The sequence below is a fragment of the Epinephelus lanceolatus genome, chromosome 21 (genome assembly GCF_041903045.1).
Source record: "Epinephelus lanceolatus isolate andai-2023 chromosome 21, ASM4190304v1, whole genome shotgun sequence".
In the NCBI taxonomy this organism is placed as follows: Eukaryota; Metazoa; Chordata; class Actinopteri; order Perciformes; family Serranidae; genus Epinephelus; species Epinephelus lanceolatus.
Window position 1 is genome coordinate 26,231,282 of NC_135754.1, and position 27,972 is coordinate 26,259,253.

The following is a 27,972-nucleotide window of genomic DNA, read 5'->3' on the forward strand; positions in this document are numbered from 1 at the left end:
TGTCCATAGGTGCATGTAACAAATAGTCTGGTGACCTGTCCAGGGTGTACCCCAACTCGCGCCCAGTGTCAGCTGGGATAGTGACTCCAAACAGGATAAGTGGTTGCGTAAAATGGGTGAATACTAGCAGTAGTACATGAGACAGTTGGTGAAAAAAAATCTCTGGTTCCTCCTCATCCTCTTCTAATAGTAATTGCTGGAATCCATTGTAGCTGAAGGAGAACAATCAATCCCAGCAGTCAATCATTGATTGTGAACTGCGGTCAAACAAGGCAGCGCTGATCAAATATGAATCAAGAGTCTGTCACTGCATGGCCTATTTCTCGTCTCAAATGTTTTCATAAACATATATTAGTGTACTGTTTAGCTGTAAACGGAAGGTTTACTCTGGCAGGTGGGCACTGCTTTGTTTCAGCACAACTGTTGTCAACATGGCGGCAGGTCACAAGCATTGTCATTTTACAACTAAACAGTACACTAAAATATGTGTCTGAAAACATTTGAGGCGAGAAATAGACATATTTGATCAGTGGTGCCTTGTTTGGCAGTTGGACTGCAGTTAACGAGCAGTGATTGACATGAGTGCGCTAAAGACTCTTCGGCTCTGATTGGTTGTTTTCATTCCAGTGTGGTGGATAAATGCCATCAGATGCACTACGAGGAGACAGAGGTGTATGATTTTATCACTGATTATCAGTCTCATGCACTGCTGTGTGGTTATAGTGACAGTTTCAGCGAAAAATGATTTAACAGTTTTTAAAATAAAAGATACCAACTAGCTTTCTAGCGGCTGCTAGTACAATAGAGCACAGGATTAAAAATCAAGCTGGTACAGACAGCTGGTTCTCAGAATCGTATCTTTTATTTGAACTGCACTGAATGCTAAATGTTCACCTTGTACAAGAAACAAATACAAATACTCACACTAAAAACAAAAACATACTGCTGGCTGCCTCTTCTGCTATTGTTGGGACACTAAGTAGGAGTTTCTGCTATTGCTCTTACAGAGTACAGGATGCCCCAAAGAACCTGGCCTTCAATAGAACAAAGAAAATATAAGAAGGAGAGAGAGAGGGGGCGGATCACATAGGACTATGGTTATAGGAACATTTAACTAGGCAATACAAATCTAACAGGACTCTTCAAAACTCTTTAACACCAAAAACGTGGGATGCGCCTTGTATATAAAAATACCACAATGGAGAGGATGAGGGAGGAGAGAAAATATCCAGACTAACCAGATTAGTCTCATCTTTTTTTTTTTTTTTTCCTCAAAGACAAAATTCTGGGAATAAACAATATCTGCAAAAAAGTGTTTTCCTGAGTCATTAAGAAATTAAGTTTGCTTTAACCCTTTCCTGTCTTTAGTGTGAAATGTGCTCGAAGAAGATGAGATCGGTTGTCTGTCGGCTGTCATCACAAATGTCCAGAGAAGAATCAGATGCAGTCACACCAAACTTTTTTTGTTTTTTGTTTTCTTATGATTTAAAAAAAGAAACCCATCGTCACAGCTGACAGTCACACTGACACATCACCAACTCTTAACAACTAAAGAGAAAAGTTAAATACTTAGCTGGCAGCTCCCTCTGGATCCTTTTACCTCAGAATTCAGCTACAGTCAAATGTAAAGTGAATGTTTTTAGTGTTTACTGCTTAGAAAATAATTACACTAAATATATCAGAGCAACTTACGGTCTCAGTGGTCTCAGGTGCAGGAGAAATCCCCCACACTGTGTAGAAGGGCCCTCAAGTGGTGAAATCCTGCAACTGCAATTGTAATGTATTATTGCCAGGAAAGGGTTAAAACCCACTCTAGATTACTATAACTGATGAGCAATCTTTTCCTTTTGTTTGACGAATGATAAATATATATAGTCAATAATCCATTTTTAGTCATTCACACTGAAGATTGAAAGAAAAAAATAATAATTCTCTTCTGAGGCATAATGAGGGGCCTAAACAACACACATTAGTTACATAAGGAGGGTGGGAGCTGGGAGGAGGGGAGGATCAGGAGGGAGTCAGGAGGGGCGGGATCGAGGGGGGGTAAGGTCCAGTAGCACATGATGCCAAAGTTTTTCTTGTTCGCCCATTGGTGTGTTGAGATGTGGGCCTACATTTCCCATGAGCTCTGAGGTGTAGGGGGGCAAGACAGAGTCTCATCGGGTAATCCCGGAGCGCTAAAAACACTGGACTCTGTGTCCACAATCATAGGCATGTCCTGAAGAAAAAACAAAACAAAAACAAAAAAACCCATCATCATCATCAAAGAGTAAAGTCGGTACTGAACCCAAAGAGACAGAGTAAAAACTAAAACGTTAAAAGTACAAATTCCCCGGAACACTTCCTTTGTTCCCAGATGCTGACTGGTTTAACAGGCAGCCGCTTGTGTTGTTTCACTGTCTCTTGGTCCCAGTTGGTTGGTTGCTTTGTGATTGGTTGCTTCTGAGTGTCGACAGGCCGGATGAGATGTTGCCATTTCTGGATCCCTTCTGCTGCTATTGCTCGGTGAGGTGCTCTCTGGTCTCGCCGTGTTTGGAGGGCTGGTTGGGCGACGGTGCCTGGGAGGGGTGTGTACCAGAGGGCAGGGTGTGGGCGATGGGCACCCCACCTGGCACCATGCCCTCTAACGCCCCCGGGATGCCGCCCGGAGCCACTCCAACTACACCTGGCGGGTATCTGGGGAAAACAGAAGGTGAGAGATTAGTGTTACAGACGGTGCGACTCTCAGAGTGGGTGTAGTGCGCTCACAGGTTGACTAGCCCACATTCCCAACACCGTGAAAGACAGGATTCTCCGATACTACTGGCTCCTTTCCACCACAGGAGCTGCATTTACAGCCGTCCTTGCTGCTTTATTTTCTGATTGTTTAGGAGTTACTGGGGTTGAGTACTTAAGTACTAAATAAAGCTGACTGAAGATATGTTACTGGGTTCCAGACTTGTCTAAAAAAGGGCAAGAAAGGGTGAATTCATGTATTAGATACTTCAATTTAATGCTTTCTAAGACCTTTTTCAAGATACTTTTTAACCTAAGACTGACTTTTAGACAAGTTATTTTTCTTTTGCAGGGTCTGCAGGTAACTTATGGTATAAGGTATAAATATGTGGTCCCATGCAGAGGTAGAGTGAGCTAAGTTTCTGCCAACAGATAAGTGCAAGTATAAAGTAAATAAGACCGCACTAGGTTCAGTGGTAGGTTTAAAGACTTGTAACATCAGAAATGTAGACACAAAGACGCGGGACTTATTTTGACAAAAATCAATTAAAATATGGATAAATTAAATTGATTAAATGTTCATAGAAATTCAAATTTAAAAGTTTTTCATGGCATTTAAGGCCTTATGTTCATAAAACTGAATTTAAGACCCTTAACCCTTTGGAAACATGGGAAAATGGCAATGAGCAACGAAAGAAAAAATGACCCAAAAAAGTAGCAAGAAATTAGTAAAACTGGAAAATTAAAACAAGAAAATTCTAGTTTTTGAATAATTATAATTTTTTTTAATAATACTAAATAAATATTTTTTTTTATTTTAAATAATCTTTTAATATTTTTATTTTTTGCAATTTGTGAGACATTTCTTACCTAGTTGCTCATAGCTTTTTTCCCCATGTGTTCACAAATCACATTAATTTACTCAGGGTTCAAAGGTTTAAATACTTGCGAAAGGCATCCGAGAGTAGCACAAGAAAAGTGATGTTGTGGTTAAAAAAGTAGAGAACAAGCCAGAGAAAAATAACTAGATTTTAGAGCTAAAAAAAAAGTGACAATTTTCTTTCTTGATTAATGACTTACAAATTCTTTTTTGGTTCTTAGGATTATTTGGTGGAAAAGAGCCATAATGCTACAGTATTCTGGCAAAAGGAAGTGAGGAAATTCCCAGTAATATGGAGCCCCTGAAGGGGTCATGGTAAGATTTTTTTTTTATTTATTTTGCATTCCCTCTAAACTAAACTCACAGTGTATTATAACTAGACTGAACACACCAACTGAATGCAAGGGAATGCAAAAAGTAGTTCAGTTAAAAAAAAAAAAAAATCCACCTTGACCGCTTTTGGAGCTCCGTACAGTAACATTCAACCCGAGAGAAAGAAAAAGTACAATGCAGTTAAGAGACGTTTAATCCAACCCAATCCAAGCCCATAAGAAGGAAATCACGAAGCATAACACCATCCATGAAACTGCATCTGAATGGCTTCATGTCATGCTTACTGAGGACACTCAAAACCCACATTCACTGCCATCCATCTCTACTCTGTGCTCAGTCAAACAGGTGAGTACTGGGGAGGATTATAGAGGGGACACACATCACGTGAGTTCAGGTGAGAGGGTCTTATCCGGGACCTCCAGACGAGAAGCTGTTGGCCCGGATGGTTGTATTTACCTGCTCCTGATCTAGGCAATAATTTTGTCTTGGGGGACACCGGTTGTTACGGCCGGGAGAGTTTGGTTCACTTGGCTGCGTGAAAGAAGCACATGAAGGCGGACATGCTGAGATCACAAAGAGCCCTCAGGTGGGCAGGGAATTACCTTTCTACTACTACAGAGGACAGTGGCACTAGGATCGATAGCAGAGTAGTGAGTTATACTATAACACATGACTAGTTTAAAACAGTGAACATAGGGGGGAAAGGGATTAATGGCATGGCATGTTTTAGGATTTCTTTATCAATAGAGCAAGAGAAAAGGCACCCACAGGGGTACACAATACTGCAAAACCATATTAACATTGACTTTTACTGTCATATTAAAACAATCATAAAAATGCAGGGCAGCTTTTTTTTCTGAAATGGGAAGGAGGACATTTGCTAGCCATCTGCATGCTCAGTCCCTACCTGTAAGCAGCACCGTTGAGCTCAGGGTGAACGCCTGGCTGATCCATAACTGCCCATGGTGCTGTGGTGACGAAGAACTCCTTGTTGACGCAGTTTCTTAGGCTGTCAGGGATACGGCCTGTCATGTGAGCCAAACACACACACACACACAATTAAAAGCAGTGAAGCACACCGGCATACATCACAGTCTCTAACAGGCCGTAACTTTGTACAGGAGCTGAGCGACCAGACGACACAAAGTGTTAATGAGTTCAGACTGACAAACATATCAGGCATGGATACACAAATGCAAATTAAGATCATTCAACAATCTGGATGTTATCTGGCAGGCCAGCCCCTGAGCTCCACTCTGCTCTGTTCTGCATCGGGGAGCTAATGATGATCTATTAAGAGGTCCAGATTTAATAAAGGATGCCCAGGGCCTATTGAAGTGGAAATGTGACATCTGGGAAAGAAAGACGTGCAACAGGTCATATAGTCAGCTGAGGAGTGCGTGCATGTGTGTGTGTGTGTGTGTTACCTTATAGATGTGTGTATATGTGTGGGTGTGGGATGGTATGGGGTGGTGGGGGTTGTGAGCCTAATCATGGAAGGTACAGAGGGAGTAGATGTCTTGTTTTGGTCAGTCTTTTATGACATTTTTTTTATCCGTTTTTTATGCCATACTTCACTGACATTTTTTATATTTTTACGCTATGATGTTTGTTTTTTATGACATTTTTACGCTATACTAGACTCTGGAACTTTTTAGGATATTTTTATTCCATACTATGCTATGGCACTTTATATGATATTTTTATGCCATACTATACTATGACCCTTTTTAGTTTTTTATTCCATAGAATACTATGACCCTTTTGGTATTTTTATGCCATACTATACTATGACCCTTTTTAGATTTTTATTCCATAGAATACTATGACCCTTTTGGTATTTTTATTCCATACTATACTATGACCCTTTTTAGATTTTTATTCCATAGAATACTATGACCCTTTTGGTATTTTTATTCCATACTATACTATGACCCTTTTTAGTTTTTTATTCCATAGAATACTATGACCCTTTTGGTATTTTTATTCCATACTATACTATGACCCTTTTTAGTTTTTTATTCCATAGAATACTATGACCCTTTTGGTATTTTTATTCCATACTATACTATGACACTTTTTAGATTTTTTACACCATACTATACTATGACCCTTTTTAAATTTTTATTCCATAGAATACTATGACCCTTTTGGTATTTTTATTCCATACTATACTATGACACTTTTTAGATTTTTTACACCATACTATACTATGACCCTTTTTAAATTTTTATTCCATAGAATACTATGACTTTTTTTCATGGTTTTGGACGACATACTATACTGCGAAAAGTTTTATGATATTTTATACCGTATGACATTTTTTGTGATATTTTTAAGCCATACTATACTATGATGCTTTTTATATTTCAATGTCATCCCATACTGTTAGACCCCTCCACTCCACTAGGTGTGCCTGTTTCCCTGGCTTTTCTTTTCTGTTACAGGATGCAGGTTAAGGCAAAGGGTCGACGTTGACATCATGAGCCACACCTGGTCATGTGTGCTTTATCATGTAAAGCTCACCACCTTCCATCAGAGGCTCCTCTTCCCTCACGACACAGCTGCTGTTCTTTTGCTTTGTCCACAGACATTTCCACACACCCATACACGCAGACATGACTGATAACTGACCTTCATGTTTATTCAGTTATTTATCGTTATTTTGTGAATAAATACCCTTTTAACTATTTGCACACTCGTCTCATCTCTCATTCTTGTTGCAGCCTAAGAGCCATGTTGTAACAATAGTATGACATTTTTATAACATTTGTTATGGCATGCTATATCATGACCTTTTTTAATGATACTTTTATGGCATTCTATATTATAACATTTATTATGATTGAATTGTTTTCATGACCTTTTTTTCATGGTTTTGGACGACATACTATACTATGACTTTTTTTATGATTTTTGCACCACATACTATACTATGACGTTTTTTCATGGATTTGAACCTATTCGTTTTTTTCATGATTTTGGACGACATACTATACTATGACGTTTTTTTCATGATTTGGGACGACATACTGTACTATGACGTTTTTTCATGATTTTGGACGACATACTGTACTATGACGTTTTTTCATGATTTTGGACGACATACTATACTATGACTTTTTGTCATGGTTGTGGACGACATACTATAGTATGACTTTTTTAATGATTTTGGACAACATGCTATACTGTGACGTTTTTTCATGATTTTGGACGACATACTATACTATGATGTTTTTTCATGATTTCAGACGACATACTACACTATGTCTTTTTTTCATGGTTTTGGACGACATACTATACTATGACGTTTTTTCATGGATTTGAACAACATGCTTTACTATTACTTTTTGTCATGATTTTGGACCACATACTGTACTATGACGTTTTTTCATGAGTGTGGATGACATACTGTACTATGACGTTTTTTCATGGTTTTGGACGACATACTATACTATGATGTTTTTTCATGGTTTTGGACGACATGCTTTACTATTAGTTTTTTCATGATTTTGGACAACATACTGTACTATGACGTTTTTTCATGGTTTTGGACGACATGCTGTACGATGACTTTTTTTCATAGTTTGGGACGACATACTGTACTATGACGTTTTTTCATGATTTCAGACGACATACTATACTATGACGTTTTTTCATGGTTTTGGACGACATGCTGTACTATGGCTTTTTTTGATGGATTTGAACGACATACTATACTATAACGTCTTTTCATGATTTTGAACGACATGCTATACCATGACTTTTTTTTTTCATGATTTCAGATGACATACTGTACTATGACGTTTTTTCATGATTTTGGACGACATACTATACTATGACGTTTTTTCATGATTTCAGACGACATACTATATTATGACGTTTTTTCATGATTTTGGACGACATACTATATTATGACGTTTTTTCATGATTTTGAACAACATGCTTTACTATTACTTTTTTTCATGATTTGGGAGAACATACTATACTATGACTTTTTGTCATGTTTTTGGACGACATACTATACTATGACTTTTTTTCATGATTTTGGACGACCTACTATACTATGACTTTTTTTTATGATTTGGGACGACATACTATACTATGACTTTTTTTCATGGATTTGAACGACATGCTTTACTATTAGTTTTTTTCATGATTTTGGACGACATACTGTACTATGACGTTTTTTCATGGTTTTGGACGACATGCTGTACTATGACTTTTTTCATAGTTTTGGACGACATGCTGTACTATGACTTTTTTTCATGGATTTTAACGACATGCATTACTATTACGTTTTTTCATGATTTCAGACGACATACTGTACTATGACGTTTTTTCATGATTTTGGACGACATACTATACTATGACGTTTTTTCATGATTTTGGACGACATACTATACTATGACGTTTTTTCATGGTTTTGGACGACATGCTGTACTATGACTTTTTTTCATGGATTTGAACGACATACTATACTATGACGTTTTTTCATGGTTTTGAACAACATGCTTTACTATTACTTTTTTTCATGATTTGGGACGACATGCTATACTATGACTTTTTTTCATGGTTTTGCACCACATACTGTACTATGATGGTTTTTTTTAAGAATTTGGACGACATGCTTTACTACGATGTTTTTTCAAGATTTTGGACGACACACTATACTATGACTGTTTTTTCATGGTTTTGGACGACATGCTGTACTATGACTTTTTTTCATGGATTTGACTGATATACAAAACCCAAAACCAGTGAAGTTGGCACGTTGTGTAAACCGTAAATAAAAACAGAATACAATGATTTGCAAATCCTTTTCAACCTATATTCAATTGAATACACTGTAAAGACAAGTTACTTAATGTTCGAACAGGTAAACTTTGTAATTTTTTGCAAATATTAGCTCATTTGGAATTTGATGCCTGCAACATGTTTCAAAAAAGCTGGCACAAGTGGCAAAAAAGACTGAGAAAGTTGAGGAATGCTCATCAAACACTTATTTGGAACATCCCACAGGTGAACGGGCTAATTGGGAACAGGTGGGTGCCATGATTGGGTATAAAAGCAGCTTCCCTGAAATGCTCAGTCATTCACAAACAAGGATGGGGCGAGGGTCACCACTTAGTGAACAAATGCGTGAGCTGATTGTCGAACAGTTTAAGAACAACATTCCTCAACGAGCTATTGCAAGAAATTTAGGGATTTCATCATCTACGGTCCGTAATATCGTCAAAAGGTTCAGAGAATCTGGAGAAATCACTGCACGTAAGCGACAAGGCTGAAAACCAACATTGAATGCCCGTGACCTTCGATCCCTCAGGCGGTACTGCATCAAAAACCGACATCAGTGTGTAAAGGACATCACCACATGGGCTCAGGAACACTTCAGAAAACCACTGTCAGTAACTACAGTTTGTCGCTACATCTGCAAGTGCAAGTTAAAACTCTACAATGCAAAGCGAAAGCCATTCATCAACAGCACCCAGAAACGCCGCCGGCTTCGCTGGGCCCGAGCTCATCTAAGATGGACTGATGCAAAGTGGAAAAGTGTTCTGTGGTCTGACGAGTCCACATTTCAAATTGTTTTTGGAAACTGTGGACGTCGTGTCCTCCGGACCAAAGAGGAAAAGAACCATCCGGACTGTTATAGGCGCAAAGTTCAAAAGCCAGCATCTGTGATGGTATGGGGGTGTATTAGTGCCCAAGGCATGGGCAACTTACACATATGTGAAGGCACCATTAATGCTGAAAGGTACATACAGGTTTTGGAGCAACATATGTTGCCATCCAAGCAACGTCTTTTTCATGGACGCCCCTGCTTATTTCAGCAAGACAATGCCAAGCCACATTCTGCACGTGTTACAACAGCATGGCTCCATAGTAAAAGAGTGCGGGTACTAGACTGGCCAGCCTGTAGTCCAGACCTGTCTCCCATTGAAAATGTGTGGTGCATTATGAAGCGTAAAATACGACAACGGAGACCCCGGACTGTTGAACAACTTAAGCTGTACATCAAGCAAGAATGGGAAAGAGTTCCACCTGAAAAGCTTCAAAAATTGGTCTCCTCAGTTCCCAAACGTTTACTGAGTGTCGTTAAAAGGAAAGGCGATGTAACACAGTGGTAAAAAGGCCCCTGTGCAAACTTTTTTGCAATGTGTTGCTGCCTTTAAATTCTAAGTTAATGATTATTTGCAAAAAAAAAATAAAGTTTCTCAGTTTGAACATTAAACATCTTGTCTTTGCAGTGTATTCAATTGAATATAAGTTGAAAAGGATTTGCAAATCATTGTATTCTGTTTTTATCTACGATTTACATAACGTGCCAACTTCACTGGTTTTGGGTTTTGTACTATACTATGACGTTTTTCATGATTTTGGACCACATACTATACTATGTCTTTTTTTATGGTTTCGGACGACATACTATACTATGACGTTTTTTCATGATTTTGAACAACATGCTTTACTATTACTTTTTTTCATGATTTGGGAGAACATACTATACTATGACTTTTTGTCATGTTTTTGGACGACATACTATACTATGACTTTTTTCATGATTTTGGACGACCTACTATACTATGACTTTTTTTATGATTTGGGACGACATACTATACTATGACGTTTTTTCATGGATTTGAACGACATGCTTTACTATTAGTTTTTTTCATGATTTTGGACGACATACTGTACTATGACGTTTTTTCATGGTTTTGGACGACATGCTGTACTATGACTTTTTTCATAGTTTTGGACGACATGCTGTACTATGACTTTTTTTCATGGATTTTAACGACATGCATTACTATTACGTTTTTTCATGATTTCAGACGACATACTGTACTATGACGTTTTTTCATGATTTTGGACGACATACTATACTATGACTTTTTTTCATGGTTTTGCACCACATACTATACTATGACGTTTTTTCATGGATTTGAACGACATGCTTTACTATTAGTTTTTTTCATGATTTTGGACGACATACTGTACTATGACGTCTTTTCGTGGTTTTGGACGACATACTATACTATGACGTTTTTTCATGGTTTTGGACGACATGCTGTACTATGACTTTTTTTCATGGATTTGAACGACATACTATACTATGACGTTTTTTCATGGTTTTGAACAACATGCTTTACTATTACTTTTTTTCATGATTTGGGACGACATGCTATACTATGACTTTTTTTCATGGTTTTGCACCACATACTGTACTATGATGGTTTTTTTTAAGAATTTGGACGACATGCTTTACTACGATGTTTTTTCATGATTTTGGACGACACACTATACTATGACTGTTTTTTTTTTATGGTTTTGGACAACATACTATACTATGACTCTTTTTCCTGATTTTGGACCACATACTATACTATGACATTTTTTCATGATTTTGGACGACATGCTATACTATGACGTTTTTTTCATGATTTTAGACGACATAGTATATTATGACTTTTTTTCATGATTTTTGGACGACATGATATGTTGACGTTTTTCTTTACATTTTTACACCATACTATACTAAGACACTTTTTATGATATTTTTATGCCATACTATACTATAACGTTTTTTGATATTTTTAAGCCATACTTTACTGTGACAATTCATCGCCATACCATACTATGACCTTTTTTAATTACATTTTTATGCAACACAATACTATGACCCTTTCCATGATATTTTGACAGGATACTATACTGTGATACTTTTCATGATATTTTTAAGCCATACTATACTATGACATTTTTTATACCTTTAAGCCATACTAAACTATGACATTTTTTTTTATATTTTCACATCATAGTATTCTATGACACTTTTTATGATGTTTGTAAGCCATACTAAACTATAACATTTTAATGATATTTTTACACCATAGTATACTATGATCATTTTTATGATTTTTTTATGCAATACAATGCTATGACACTTTTTGTTGATATTTTTAAGCCATACTATACTATGACAAATTTTATGATACTTTACGACATACTGTACTATGACACATTTTATGATATTTTCATACCACACCATACTACGACACTTTTTCAGATTTTTCATGCCATACTATACTATGATGTTTTTTATGCCATTTTTACGTCACACTATATGATGACACTTTTTATATTTTTATGAAATTTTCATGCCATACTATACTATAACATTTTTTATGACTTATTATAGCATAATATACTTTGACATTTTGTATTGTTATTTCTATGGCATATTATATTTCTATGTCTATCTGATTGATGCTGTATTATTACAGTTGTCCAGCACAAACTTAGAGTGTTTAGATCTACCATCTCACAATCAATGTATCATAAATGTTAATTTAATGTGTTACCAATGTCAGCAGTTATGACCTAAGGTGGTAGGGAGGTCTTTAAATGTATGGAAAGGGTCTGTACAAAAGGTCTGAAAAGGTACTGAAGTTTTTTCAAAATGCCTGTATAGAAGCTGTAACAAGAATAGATTTGAAATCTGTTTATGTGACAACGTACCAGTGATGGCTCTTCGGATCTCTGTGGCTGCAGCCTCCCTCATCTCCAGAGAGGCCTGCTCACTGTACCAGGCTGTGTGTGGTGTGCAGATCAGGTTTGGGGCGTCTTTCAGAGGGCCCTGAGCAAAACTACAACACGCAGAGGAGAAAAATAAAGGAAGAAAAAGGCAAATAAGAAAAAAATGTATTATGTAAGAAGACTTTTTTTTTTCTTTGTGAATTATGATGAACAAAATGAATGCATGTTCTCTCCCGGTGTCACAAAAAGTCCCCCTCCATTAAATGTGTTTTGCTTATTGTTGTTTGGCCTTCACAGTACAGAATGATGAATGAGTTTGACACTTAAAAGTTTGTTTTCACATTCATCTGCTGGAGAGGGAAAGTGTCTCTGTGCTGAAACCTGAACCCTCCAGCACACTGAGAATAGACTTTACAGCAAAGAATTCCTGGCTTCTAAATTTTGTTTTTAACGTGGAAGGAGAAGATGTAATTTCAAAAATTTTAAAGCGCTTTTTGTGGAAGCAACATGTCTGACACAAATTTTTAATCAAAACATTTGTATTTTTATGTCTTATAACATGTCTGGAAGGGGTTGTTAAGCTTTTAATTGTGCTGCCGTCTTGGCCAGGCCACTCTTGGAAAAGAGGTTTTAAATCTCAATGAGTTTTTACCTGGTAATATAAAGGATATTGGATTAATGCTCACGTAATGGAAAAATTGTCATAAAAACATCATGTTTAGAAATGGCAAGAGGCAAATAGAGTGCTTTTGTCAAATAAATGACAGCGGCTTAGCATGGACAAACCAACAATTGTTTCATTTTACACCCAACAGCTGAACAGTGACACTGGATATTCTGAGATGTAGATATTATCTCTCCACTGAGCCCCATCACACCTGCTATTGCAATATTTTTTTGCATAGCCATTGCAAGTTTGTGCATTAAAATACTGCCATGGGCATTTTTTTGTTTTTGCGTTGAGTGACAGTATCAAATATGGCAGACGTTATTCATTATTAGGACAATCAGAGGGAGTGTTCATGTGCATCAACTCATTTCATATTGTAACTAATTACCATTCAGTGTTTCCTCAAAGAACATGAAATGTTTCTGTTCAATTTGCATGACAATTTTCTGGAAACATGGCCAACAGGAGAATCTTTTTCAAAACTTCCTTTCCCTCGTTTCTGTCCACTCGTGTGGCACTGAAAAACAGATCAGCTCCCTCTCCACCTCTTCCTCTATCCTTGTAACACTTCGCCTGGTTGTGTATGGTGTGTAACGCCTCAGTGATGCCCTGAATCAGTGTCGTGTCGCGTGGGATGGAGGGCCAAAGTTAGGAAACCCTCCCCTGTTGACATATTGGGTCAGCGGAGCATGAGTTCCAGCTTCATCGGGCTGGGTTTCAGTCTTCTTGAGCAGCCAGTCAGCTGAGCAGCCGGCCAGAAACAAGCAGCCTCCAAACTCCCTGACTGCTCCTGATGCATGAACAACACATCAACACCAGTCACCTCCTGAGATAGTGAACATGGTTCTTAGAAAGGTGGAAAACTGGGAGGTGTGTCAAGTTGTTTGCCCTCCGGTGAGAGCAGGAGAAGAAATAGAAATGGAGATTGTAGCTCAAAGTTGCATTATGTCGACGGGACAGCAGGATGAGAGATAAAGGGTGATGTTTAGGCGGGAGAGGTAAGTAAAAGGATGAACGTGTATAGTATTTTTTCAGTTAGGCTCCAATTTCAGAGAAAGTTTCACCACTGTAAAGCTTGTAGAGCTGATTGTAGCCATATTTTAAACAGTGTTAATTTCATTGACCAAAACTATGATGAAAATTTCTCGTCAGCAACCTTTTTTCATGATGAAAACAAGATGCTGACGAGCTAAAAATAGATCTTGATTAAAAAAAAAAAACTATGACGATATCTATGCTTCATTCTCCTTGATGAAACAAGGCAAAAATGTTAGTGGTGGGTTGACACATTGTGTCATTGTGAGTGGTGCTGTCAACTTGATTCTAATTTCTGAAACATGAACTAGCCTAACTGGATTAGCTTAAAGATTGAAAAAATAAAAGTTGACTAAGGCCAGATTTATACTTGTGCGTCAGCTTCTGCAGAGCCTACGCCGTAGCCTACGCCACTGTGAGCATTTATGACAGGTGTGTCTGTGTCACTCTGCAGTTACACCTCCAAAACACTAGTCGGTGACGGAGTTTCTGTGAAGTGCTATAAAGTTTAGTTGATTGAACGACAATTTCAAACACAAGTACACAAATCAGCTTCACTATAACTCGCAGCATTCATAGACAAACACTTGTCTTTATCTGGACACATTTTCCCCACAAATACAACATGCTAAAGTCATTAGCAGAAGCCTATGGCATTATACATTTATAAATTAGCCTAGCAGCTATAGCGGACTTTTCCTCTACTCAAATTCATCCTCCATTACAGCTCACAAGGTTCACTGACAAAACAACTGTCTTATACTAAACACGTTTTCCAAACAAATACAACATGCTAACGTTATTAGCACAAGCCTATGGCATTTTACATTTATAAATTAACCTAGCAGCTAGCGGACTTTTCCTCTACTCAAATTCATCCTCCATTACAGCTCACAAGGTTCACTGACAAAACAACTGTCTTATACTAAACACATTTTCCAAAGAAATACAACATGCTAACGTTATTAGCACAAGCCTATGGCATTTTACATTGCGTAAATTAGCCTAGTGATGAGCAGAGATTTCCTCTGCTCACATGAAGCCAGGATAAATCACACACAAGACTTAAAATGCTATTTTTGTGGAGGCTTTATTGTCTTCACAATTTATTGTTTCTGTGAAATTAAAGTAAATAAAAGCTTTGTTTCCACTGAGGGAAATTGTTTCATCTACAGAAATAGACAGGAGGTCTGTGTCACCGCAATGTGTTGTTACATTTCTGGGGAGGTGCACGTCAGGGTACGGCATAGGCTCTATGTCGACACATAAGCATAAATCCTGCATTAAATATCATGAATTTTCACTGACTATAACTAAGGATAAAGATGACTAAAATGGGACTAAAGCTAATAATAATATTCATCTTAAGACTAGGCCTAATCTAAGATAACTATCAAAATAAACACTATTTTTTCTTTTACTAATGCACACCATACACTAGAAGTCTCTGAAAAGACTTTAAAAAGACTTAAAAAACTAAAGTCCTCGATGAGTTTTCAGTCACACACTGTAAGATTTCGCAAAAACTGGGGATCTTGCAGGGTCACTATTTGCAAGACTTAAAATAAATTCCTCCTGCGATTACTTCCCATCCTGCTCCTGGGGGAAAACATCACACCAAACTTCCTTTAAGAAATATGACATTTTAACAATCCCTCATTTGTCTGCAAAAACATGTTGGTCTCGAAACACCTATATGTCAGAAGCATTCTTTTCAATTCAGCATCAGATAAACTGTGTTTGCATATAGACTTTATTTTTGGATTTTGTTGCCTCAACTTGCTGCCAGCCTCTGTTGATTAGCTGTGCTATTTTAGTAGAAGGAAACCTTTGAAATGAGACGTGAACTGTTTAAAAAATTAATATTTCTCACTAAAATTAGTGCTGGTTGGTGGATCAGATACAAATTAAACACACACTCTTGTTTACTCCACCAGTTTCTCCTCCTTTTCCACAGTACGAAAGAACCAATACTAGTTCACCTTCTTGCGCCTAACTGGCATCCCCTCCATGTTTACTGTCTCCCAGTTTACTGTGAGTCACTGGGCTCGGCTTATAGACCAGAACACAGACCCTTTGTTGAACGTCTCCACACTAAACCATCCACCTGCACCTTTAGTTTTTAGTTTCCTCTGACGGGAATAAAGGGAGCTCTCCATCTCCTGAATTCCATTACCTTCAGAGCCTTGAAGGAGCCTTTTAGAGGTGTCTTTATCTCGTCATATGTCTGCCATTGTTTCTGCCCGCCTGCCTGACTGTCTTTCTCCTCGGCTGTTTAAGGTTCTCTGTCTCTTTGACTGTCTGTAATTTGTTGCTTTCGTTCCCTCCTTGCACACCCATCTATTTCCTTGTCTGTATCCGTCTCTGTAAGTGAAGCATTCATCTGTCTGCCTTTGTGAGGGATATTTGTGTGTGCACGCTTACGTGAAGGGCTCTGTCTCATGGACGTCCAAGGCGGCTCCACGTATCCTGCCTTCCTTCAACGCTTGGGCCAGGGCCTTCTCATCCACCAGGCCGCCCCGCGCGGTGTTAACCAGGAACGCACCCTGACGCATCTGCGGTGCATGAGACACACAAACACAAACAAATCAACACAGATAAACAGAGACACAGCCAGTTATTTCGCAGACAAATGACCAGATGTGGTTGTTTTTGTGTCTCTGTCAGGCTGACAGTCAAATTAATCTGCTTGATCTAACACGACACATCAATCTGGATCGGAGGTCTTAAAACACATTACACAGGACAGGAATTGAGAATAAAAAATATCTGCGACACCTTTGTTGTGCCTGACACCTGAAAGATCTGGGAGACAGACAGCACCTGGGGAAAAATATTGTCAGATGTGGGATAGAGAACAGTCTTTATCCAAAAACCAAGAGATGAAATGAAGGATGAGGGGTGAGCTGAGAGATGAGGCAGCGCCACCACCCCTTGCTGCTTGTGGGGGGAAAAAAAACGGCACAACAAAAAGTGTAAGAGGGAGGAAGAAAAAAAATCAAATGAATATGCTCAGAAGAAAGTAATCCCTTAATCTTGACAAAAGCTGAAATCCAGGGGCATGAAAAGCCTTTACGCTGGCAGGCAGTCTTTTATTAGGCCTTGGTGGTTTTGACACACACAGAAACACAGAAACACACACACACACACACACGTTTCCACTTTAGAAGCCGAGAGCGACTGCCAAGATTTTTGGTGAGGAAAGAGAGGAAAGTGTTCTTTCATTACAGCACTTAGGCAGCTGAGAATCTTAAGCTTTGGAAAAGACACAGAGTTAACTAGGTTAGGCTCTTACTCCACACCCACTTGTGTTTGCGTCCACACACACTGTAACTCACAAATCGCAGGAAGAGGGATGCACGAGAGGGAAGACAAAGAGAAAACAGTGAGTGGCAACATGGGGAGAAATCCACAGAAGGGAGATGCCTCTTCAGCCTGTGTAGTTCGCCGGCGCCCCTGCAGGTGTCACCCCAGGCAGCGCCTCAGAGTGCAGTTATTGACTCAGAGAACAGCACTTTCCCCTCGCAGTGCTCTCAGCCCCCTGCTGCGCAGCCTAGTCGATATATTTGCTGTAGCCGTGGGCTGGCGCTAATTGCATTTGACAGAGCAAAGGAATGAATTTGTGTCCAGCTTTGGTGGAGCTTAAGATAAAGAGCAGGGAATGTGCAGGCAAGAAGGCTGCTGCCGTTTCCGCTCTCTTTTTTTCTCCCCGCTCTCTCTTTCTACTCTCTATAATGCTCTTTAGGACAGCCTCCAGGCTGACAGAGTAATAATACACCAGCAGCTCTGCTTGTCTACCTGTTAGATAGCACTGCATTAAGCCCAGGTCAGGTCACAGCTGCTCAACGGGATGTTCGGCTCTGTCTGCGTGATGCGTCGCGTTTTAATAATGTACCTGTTTGATGGTGAAGTCGTTGATGAGGTGGTGGTTGTGTTCGTTCAGGTTGCAGTGCAGGGAGACACAGTCGCTCTGGTAAAGCAGGTCCTGCAGGGTGTAGACGCGCTGGACGCCCAGCGAGCGCTCCAGGCCGTCCTGCAGGTAGGGGTCGTAGAAGATGACGTTGAAGCCGAAAACCTTGGCCCGCACCGCCACTGCCTGGCCCGAACGACCTGAGGGTACAGGGAGAAGGGAATCATGTTTATTTATGTGCACAGTCAAAAACAAATAAAGAGAGACAAAGTTTTAATGACTGATACCGCTTTACACCAATATGAAACACGTTCTGTTCTGGTCGGTGAAGATTCTCAGTCATCCAGGTCATGGTAATCTTAAGTGCTAATATCGTAGGCAACTGGACTTGCTTGCGTTTCTCGAAGACGTTTCGCCTCTCATCCAAGAAGCTTCTTCAGTTCTAAATGACCCTGTGTGGGTGGGAACCCTTGCAGAGTCATAGGGGTCACATGAGCTCTCACGTGAGTCGTTAAGGTCACAATGTGAGTCGTTGACCCACCTGGCCACCATGTGAGTCGTTAGGGTCAGGTGGGACCCTGGATGAGAGGCGAAACGTCTTCAAGAAACGCAAGCAAGTCCAGTTGCCTACGATATTAGCACTTACGATGTTCTGTTCTGGTTCCTGCACCCAAGAGCAATTTGACCAAAAATGAATAAGGTCAGAATCAAAAAAAGTAGGTTCCCAGCTGGAACCCAAAAAAATAGCAGGTATTCCTTGACCTGAAGCGTGAACCGTGATGACATCAGTGTGCGTGTAATATTCTACAGGTTGGAAAGACAGCATGGAGAAGGCAAGAAGAAGAGACATTAGGTGAGAAATCATCGGACAAAAAGTTTGCAGGTAATCAACACGATCCACCATCTTGCTATTACTGTGTGTAACTCTCTACGTTGATGATGCATCCTTGAGAACAATGGTTCTAATCAAAAAAAGGTGGGAATGTGGGCTCCAGATCCTCCGCTCCCTCTTCGGGTGTATTATACATTTGGTCCTTTCAGCCCTCTAAGCGGACTCAGAGTTGTGACCCAGCATTTTTGTGCATATGTGAACACTGAACTCATTCGGTTCGCTTCAAGTCCGCGGTGTGGTTCGCTTAACCTGTGCCCTGTGTGCTCCAGGTTCACTTTGCTCTTTGCCATTGTATTCAGCCCTCTAGATCACACACTGTTGCACTGGGGCGCTTGAACAAACAGACGAAACCAGGTCGGCCTGTGACGCTTGCAAGGACGCAGGACGAGGAGTAGTTTGGTGCACGGAAGATACTGCACGTCTCCAGATGTGGAATGTAGAATACATCAAACGGCAGCAGTCTACAGCACTGAAACGCCTTCAATTTTAAGTTAATCTGGAAACGAGGGGCTTCATAACCACACTGCAGTGTCACATCAAAGTAAAAACAGAACTACACCAATATATATTAAACATAGGCTATAGTGTGAACAGAAATAGGCGTGAGGCCCATCAGAAGTGAAGTAAGTCCTCTTTGAAATGAGCTGACAACGTGAACACAAAAAGAACTGAGTCCATTTGCTGTTGGTCTACTTTCTGGTGCACTTTAAGAGGACTGAGTTTTGTTTGTTTTAAACGGACTACATGTTAAAACACCCTTTATCTTGTCTCATCAGCACCACCACCAGCGTCTAGACTCCATACAGGGGGGATCCCTTATCTGCTACTTCTTTACCACCCTCCTGGAGTAGATGACATCACGATGGCGTCTACATGTGACTAACTATTCTTCTCTCTCAGAGCGAGCCTCTCCTGATTGAACTAAATCAACTAAACATCTTTCCAGTTTAATAACCAATGATCACGAAAGAGCAAAATATTAAAAACACACCATAATCATAAAACATAACCAATAAAGCTGTCCATTTTTAAGTAATCTGTCTCCTTTATGAAGTTAGAAGATCATTTTTTATGTCTAAAAGAGATTAATATAAGAGATGTGTTGTTGTTAGAAAGGAAATGATCAACGAGCGATAAGTGGTGGAGTCATGATGGAGAAATAATTCCGCAGGAAGAGGACAATGTGAGGTAACTGCTTTCTAATTGAGGCCGTGAGACGGTGAATCAGAAACTGACTCCGTATCATACGAGCCTCTCCCTCTGTCTCTCGCAGCCATTTGTTGTGTAGGCTGAGTCTCGGCTCTGTTGTTGACTCTGTTGTTCGGCAGCAGCTGCAGAGTGAGGGAGAGTTGCATGTTGCTGCTGGTGAAAAGAATCGATAAAGTCCTTCGCACTCTCCGAGTCTTCTCTTTGTGATGGAGCATTGTGTCCTGCTCTTAGGCGTCAAAGTCGAGGAGAATCGTTCTGTTTGTTTTCTCTTTCAGTCTCAGCCAATCAGAGACGGCAGCACAAAGACTCCTTCTAATAAATAAACAATCAGTCAATTTTTTTTCCACGATGGTGAACTTTCTGATCAACCTCCTCTGACGTGATCAACCAGAGCACAGGCATGAACTTGTTGCATTCAGCTGCTGGTTAAAAGCGCAGCTTGAAAGAGCGATACAGACATCAGCCTCAGCAGGGGAATGAGTTTTTCAGTTAGTTTGAAACAGACCAGGTCGTCCTGTGGCTGTAATATAATGTGATTTACGGAGGCTGCAGGGAGGGCGTCGGAATTGGCATCTCTGCTTCTTCTACAACGATTTGCTGTGTGATTGTTGGAAAATTGGTGCAAAGTGGTGGATTTAAAGGGAAGCGGCATCCATTTGATTCTGAGGGATTTACAATAACGCCTAGTGTTTGCAGCTGATGGTTTCGGTATCGGCAAAAAAAAAAAAAAAAAAAAAAATCAGAAGCACTACAAACTTTAAGTAAACCATTAGTGTTTTTGTGTGGATTTTTCCTTTCATGTAGAGATACTGCAGAGTCCAGTGTCTCCTTTCTCTCCCTACCTTTCCGCACCAATCAATGCCACTAAAAGAGAGAATGTGCTGTGACCAGAGGGTCGGCCGCACAACTCTCGGTGGCAGACTTTTGCTTTGTGCTGCTCATTTATCAACAGTCAAAGGACAAGAACGACACTCTGCGCTCAAATGTGAGGCCACGACACAAAGATTTGTGAAATCAACTCTGTCCCACCCGTTGGCGATGTGGCAGATGTGGCAGTGATCGGTCAAGGCTGACATGAAGGGAAGAATGCTGCTTTTCAGTGTTAATGTGCACAGCTGGCAGTCAGAAAATGGTCTGTTGGGGTCTTGTGCTGTTGGTGTGGATTTCTCCTGAACAGATAACGTCAGTGAAGGTCCTAACTGTGCACCAACTAGAGCTTGGCAATGAGGTTGTATTAGTAGGGCTGCCCCCTGGTAGTCGATACAATGTTAGTCGATCAGAAAGGGTCATTTGTCGGCAAGATTTCAATGGTCCCTTAGTCACAGAAAAAAAAAAAAACAATTGTGAAACTCTATTAGGAGCTGCGCCTCATCAAAATAAATCAAAACCTATATGACTGGACCATGTGAGGATTTAATTTGAAAGGACAGACACAGGAAGTGGCCACACTCAGCAGTCAGACAGGAGTCACGTTACAAACCAATCACAGCTGACAGATATCTTTCCCTTCTTCTGTAAATATTCAGTCTGATAAATACGTTGATCATGTTAGTGCAGGGCTACCCAGAGCTTTACATCTGTCCCACAGACGATAGGCCTACACACTTATAAACAGCTCCTGGAAGAAGATCAGCTCTGCACTCAGGATTGCTGATAAATAGGCTGTATAATGATGGTTAAGTTTGCTTAGGAACCTCAGACGAAACCTACCGCCATATGAGTAGTGCTCAGGGCCCAACCTCGCATTTCTAGGCAGTCAAAGACACGTCATGTACGTCCCCTAATTTCCAGGGCTGGTACCTGCGGTTATTCCACAGGCTAGTTAATAACATGTCAGGCAGGAAATCCAAAGTGTGGGATCATTTTGAGAAGGTGAAGGACGAACCCAAGGTGATATGTAAACTCATCTTCATTGGTCGACTACAAACATGACGTATCATCTGAAACATGGAAGTAGCTGCATGCCCATTAGCAACGTAGCATTACACTTAGCAAATTTTTGGTACTTTGAGCACCACGAGTGGCGTGCCATCTAGTTCCATTATGTTGAAGAGAAGGCAGATATCTTTACGGCCGATATCTCCAACACTCAACAACTCACACCAAAACAATCTACACTGATATATACCACTACAGGTAAGAGGAAAAATATGTGTTTTTAATTTTGGGGCGTACTGTCCCTTTAAGATGACAAAAAAAGATTAAAATGCTTGGGTAAATGGTGGCTATTCCCAGATAAAATTATCATCATTTAAGAAGTATCATTTCATTTAATCTAATTTATCCTTACATCTGAAGCTCAGCGATGGTATCATTGTTAGTGTAAAACTAAAACAGGATTATTGCCAAATCAAAACTATTACGACTGAATAAATTCTTGAGTTTCCCAACACTTACTTCAAGAGTATAAAGGCCTAAAACATTGGCGTGGCTGGTACTTTAAGTACTCCTCAGTCTATTGTCGCCCCAGAGCCAGAGGAATTTTTTTTTTTTCAATTCAGTGTGTTTGCAGCCTGAAGAGTTGTGCAGCTGGCTTGATGTGCAGAGTCCTACAAACAAACACCAGGAGGCCTTCGCTCTCCCCAACCTCCCGCTGACAATGGACATTGTTTTGGAGACGGCTTGAGCCAGAAAGACCGGGAGAGGAGGCTGGAGGTGGGAGGATTGGGTGAGAAAGAGATAGATTGGAGAGGGGGTATATTCTCCCTGCCAGGACCTGCTGTTGGGCACAGTAAGTCTAGGAGGCTGTCTGGGACCTGTAGGGGGGGAGGAGGTTGTGTGTTTGTGTGTGTGTGTGTGGGGAGTGTATGTGGACACAGAGATAAGGTGGCACTCTGGAAAGGCTTTTGAGAAGACAAAGCATCTGTCAGCCCACTAATGTTCAGACAGGGTAGAACGATGCACACACACAATCAGCATTAAAACAGGTGCAGAGAGGGGGAAACACACTGTAACAAGCACACGCAGGCAGAATCCAGTCTACCATGAGGGGCCTGATTATGGCAGGGCAAGGTGTCGAGGGAGCGCAGTGACAGAGGAGAAGAGTCGAAAACAGAAGAAGAGAGAATAATGGAGATATAATGGTGAGCATTAGAGCATGGGGATGAGAGAACAGTGTGGCAGAGAAAAGGAAGTCAGCCCGGAGGGAGGCGAAACAGACAACCTTGAGATAATCTGTGGGATGGGCGGAGGGAGAAAAATAACCTTATCAGGGCAGGAAAACAGAAGGCACACAGAGCGGAGAGAGGATATGAAAACACGGAGCAGAGGGCGAGGAAAGGGAGTGAAAACACAGGCATGAGAGGGAGGTTAAAAAAGTAGCAGAATAAATGATACTAACCGAAGCCGATGAGGCCCAGGGTTTCACCACGGATGCGGGCAGCGCCGGACGCCACCTCGCGGATCTGCTCCACACTCTGGACCCGCGTGCCCTCCCGGAGAGCCTGGTAGAGCCAGGTGTTCCGCCGGTACAGGTTGAGGATGTGGCACAGGGTGGAGTCTGCCGTCTCCTCCACAGCTGCCGAGGGAATGTTACACACAGCGATGCCTGAAGAAAGAACATTAGAAAATCAACGTCCGATCAACATCATTATCCTAATTTTTCCAATGTAAGTCGCACTGTTTTGTTCCGTTTAAAGGTTCAGTTGGTAGCTTTTATAAAAATAACTATTTGTCACATTTCCCGAAACTGTCACTGTATCCTGACAGTAGTACATGAGACAGGCTCCTCCTAGTGCTCCTAATGACATTTGCAAGAATCCAATGCGCCTGAACAAAAACAACCAATCAGAGGCAGGAAAAGTCTCAGTCAAGCTCAATATCTTCAGCACGCAGCTTCAGAAGGAGCTTTGCAAACACAACGGCAGTGAAACAACCACCAGCCCTCCTTTGTGAACAACAGTGTACACGGCAAAGACAAGTTAACAGAAAAACACTGACGAGAAAAAGCAAGCTAAAGTTAGTTAAATTTCCTTTTAGCCTGTGCATGAGCAGTGATTGACATGACTGACAGCTGCGTTAGAGACGTCTCCTGGCTCTGATTGGTTGTTTTTATTCAGGCTTGGTGGATTCTTGTAAATACCATTAGAAGCACTAGTATGACCAGTTGAATATACTGGGCTGTTGGCTGATGACGTTTCTTCTGGTATCTTAATTGAATACATATCGTCATGAGAACTGAGATAAATGCAGGCCAGTAAGTGATTACAAATGTCCTCTATTAACAATATGTATCACCACATGATAATTTTTAAAGAGATTTTTTGGGATTTATTGCCTTTATTTGATACGACAGCTCTAGCGTGAAAGGGGGAATGACATGCAGCAAAGGGACGTGGATTGGAATCGAGCCTGCAGCCTTTGTGCATAGTGCCTCTGCTCTACCAGGTGAGCTAATGGCCGCCCCAACACATGACAAATTTATGCTAAGGTACATGTGCTGTAAAATCAAGGGCTGTACCAAATGTCTTTTTTTTTTTTTTTTACATTTGAAGCTTCTATTGAGGTTTTCGAATCAAGCTTCAAATGTCCGTTGCCATATCTCATGAAGTCAAAACCCTAGAAAAGTTTTTAAAAATCTTTGAACAAAATCCTCTTTATGAATAAAGTTATATTAAATGGATGTTATTTAATGCATACATGTAATTGTTGGTGCTGTTATGCTGCTGCTTGACCACCCCGTATTACAGGTGTGTGCCTCCATTTGTGTGAGACAAGCTGGAGAGCAGACACTTTTCTGACAGCAGTGAAGATGTTGTTTTTAAAAGGCAAATAAATATGGATTGCAGCTGAATATTCCTTCGATTAAAAACATGTTGTGAATTTTGGAAGTGATTGCATCTATCTTTGTTCAATAACTTCTTTGACTTTTGGACTTCACGACTAAGAATGCACGACAAACATTTTCTTTATTTTAAAAGCCTCATTGAGATTAAAAATCTCTTTTTCTTTGATACTATCGGCATGTCATCGATATCAGCCGATACTGGCTTTAAAATGAACTATCAGAATCAGCCAACATGCTTTTTCTTTTTTTTGCACAATAAATATTACATACATTGAAAAGTACTGTATTTCATGTCTCTGCTGGTGGGCCATCACTATAAGAATGTGCATGCATAATATGTTAATTCCACTCAGAAGAGACTTGATGATCACTAAAATTAGGAGGGAAAAAAGCAGATATATCAATATCTGTATAGGTTATCCGTCAAATGACTTATTACATGTTGGCTTTTTGGAAATCAACAAAAAACTCAATATTGTGCATACCTATTAACAATGTTCTGGGGTTACTGAAAATGTTTGGGAAATAATCCTTTGCAGCCAACGTTATATAAGTGTGATGCAATCTTTACCTGTGACTGTGCAGAAATACTGTGTTAAAACAGAATGGACATAAAAAGAAACACCTGTGCAGCGCTAGACTGTTGATTTAGAATTTAAAAGTCAATGTTATGAAAGAAGCTTCAAAGCTTTGAACTATTTGGTGCAGATCTAGTAAAACTATCAAATAAATGTTCAGCATAATGACGTGTGTTGCACTAGAAGGAAGAGGAAAAAACTTCAGTAACTTATTTGGGTTATTTTTAATTACAGTTTGCCTAGAATTTTGTATAATGAAAACATGATGTGAACATATAATCATATCATAACCGCACGGAAAGTCTGCTCTATTCTGTCTAAACTTGTGTGCACATCCATAATAAAGCAAGTTTTAGCCACTTTCCGTCAAGACGTCTCCAGTAGAATGTTAATAATTTTGTAACCTTCAGAGTATTCAAACCTCTGACCTTGTGGTATTACCTTGCTTATCCTCCAACAACACAAAGATTTCCATTATCGACACTCAAGCACTTCTGCCTGCCCTCACTCTCCTCTAATGTCCTCATCCCACTCTGTATCTCAGAGTAACAGCACAGCCGTCTCTGGACAGCAAAAAATAGCCAGAGCCCGCTCAATCAATGGCCCCTTTTCTTCTCCCCGAGAACAGCGGCCATATCAGCGCCGCCTTCTCCAGGCACGATAGCTTTTGACTCCTGCGTTGCGAGGCAGAGCGCCTTCGGTGAGTGGGTGGCAGTTAGACACAGTATCTCGTATTGGCAGGAAAATGGCAGCTTTGTCAACTGTAAGGGCTGTTTGAGCCACCAGCCTGCTGATATAAGCCTGGGTGGCTGTTCAGAGAGAAGACTGAACTCTCCTCTCTCTGTGTGTCTTTCTCTTTCTGTCTCTTTGAACATTCTGGCTCACAGTGGGATGCCCGCCATTCATCTGACTCTTTAATTCAGCCTTTGATACCGTTCTGAGAATCCATACAGTAACAAAAAAAACACAAGGAAACAGTAAACACGGTGTCCAAAGCAGCCTCCCCTTCAGGCAAAGTCACTATCAATTGTGCGATCGTGTTTTTTGACCTCTAAATACGACGCCACTTTTTGGCCAATCACTGCAGTTTTTGACATGTCACATTGCAGTGGCGTCATAAAATATCCCCTCAGACTGCCCTTTATCTGAAGACTGGTGCCCGAGGTATCAGATGCAATTGATGAACAAGCAAGCGAATAAGCAGACGCTTATTCACCCATAAATCTCCCCGTAAAGAAATCAATACAACATGCATGAAACACATGCAGATACAACACATGACACAATACAAGTTTATCCTTACATGACTCACAAACCATTTCTGTTCTATATTCTGGCACACACACAACGCCACTAGACACTATGCAATCCTGGATGTGACAGGATACTGGTCATGTTTTAGCAGCTCTGAGAGTTCGTACCCAGCTCTCCAGCAGCCTTGATGTCGATGTTGTCGTAGCCGCTGCCAATGCGGATGATGATGCGTAGGGCTTTGAACTTTTCTAGGTCCTCTCTGGTCAGGGTGATGGTGTGGTACATCATGGCTCCCACTGCTTCGTTGAGCACCTGCAGACGCAAACACATTCACAGAATTTAGTGTCTATCTTACTATATAATGACGAAAACTCTGTCTGTGTGTGTGTTCCACGTTCTTCTCCTCACTGACTTGGTCAATCCATGTGAAATTTGGCACAGTGGTAGAGGGTCATGGGAGGATGCGAATGAAGCAATATTACATCAATTGGCCAAAGGGGGGCGCTATAGCAACCGATTGAAATTGCAAACCTTGAATGGGCATATCTCATGCCCCGTATGTTGTAGAGACATGAAACTTGCACAGAGATGCCTCTCCTCATGAGGAACAAATTTGCCTCAAGAACCCATAACTTCCGGTTATATAGATTTTCCACTATTTTGAATTTTTTGAAAAACACTTTAAATCGATCTCTTCCTAGGAAGTTTGACCGATCTGCATGAAACTGGGTGAACATAATCTAGGGACCAATATCTAAAGTCCCCTCTTGGCAAAAGTTGGAAAACTTACTAAAACTGAGCTTCTATAAGGCAATGAATATTGTGGAGGGCGTGGCTCATCACATAAAGGTGTATAACATCTCAAGGGTTTCACCGATCACCACGCAACTTTGTAGGCATATGACCACACATAATCTGAGGGGACCCCTCCATTATTGACCCCATCAAACAAAATGGGGCGCTAGAGAGCTAATTTCTTATCTAGGCCTAACCGCCATATGGATTTTTACTAAACTTGGTAGATATGTAGAACAGGACGCCTCAAGGTGACTGGAGAAATTTAACTCTAATTGGCAACTGGGTGGACTAGTTAAAGTATTATTTATTAATCTGTCATTCTTTTGGTGATCACTCTGTCCATTCTCTCATGTGGCCCATGCGCGCAA

The 27,972-nt window shown here is 40.4% G+C and overlaps 1 protein-coding gene across 8 annotated transcripts in view; it reads right to left on the reverse strand.

Moving 5' to 3' along the window:
- Positions 1 to 843: 843 nt before the first annotated feature.
- Positions 844 to 27,972, reverse strand: part of LOC117247024 (C-terminal-binding protein 2) — a 151,171-nt gene continuing 124,042 nt past the window's right edge. For 6 of the 8 annotated variants that reach the window (XM_033611097.2, XM_033611098.2, XM_033611095.2 and 3 more), the window contains 7 exons: positions 26,974 to 27,118; positions 23,529 to 23,735; positions 18,073 to 18,287; positions 16,602 to 16,732; positions 12,455 to 12,582; positions 4,839 to 4,956; positions 844 to 2,679 (listed from right to left, as the gene is read on the reverse strand). In XM_033611097.2, the coding sequence (XP_033466988.1) occupies positions 2,499 to 2,679; positions 4,839 to 4,956; positions 12,455 to 12,582; positions 16,602 to 16,732; positions 18,073 to 18,287; positions 23,529 to 23,735; positions 26,974 to 27,118 (1,125 nt within the window). In that variant the 3' untranslated portion in view covers positions 844 to 2,498. Of the gene's footprint in view, positions 2,680 to 4,387; positions 4,463 to 4,838; positions 4,957 to 12,454; positions 12,583 to 16,601; positions 16,733 to 18,072; positions 18,288 to 23,528; positions 23,736 to 26,973; positions 27,119 to 27,972 lie in introns of all 8 variants that reach the window. The other 2 variants (XM_033611102.2, XM_033611096.2) reach the window with 1 other exon arrangement.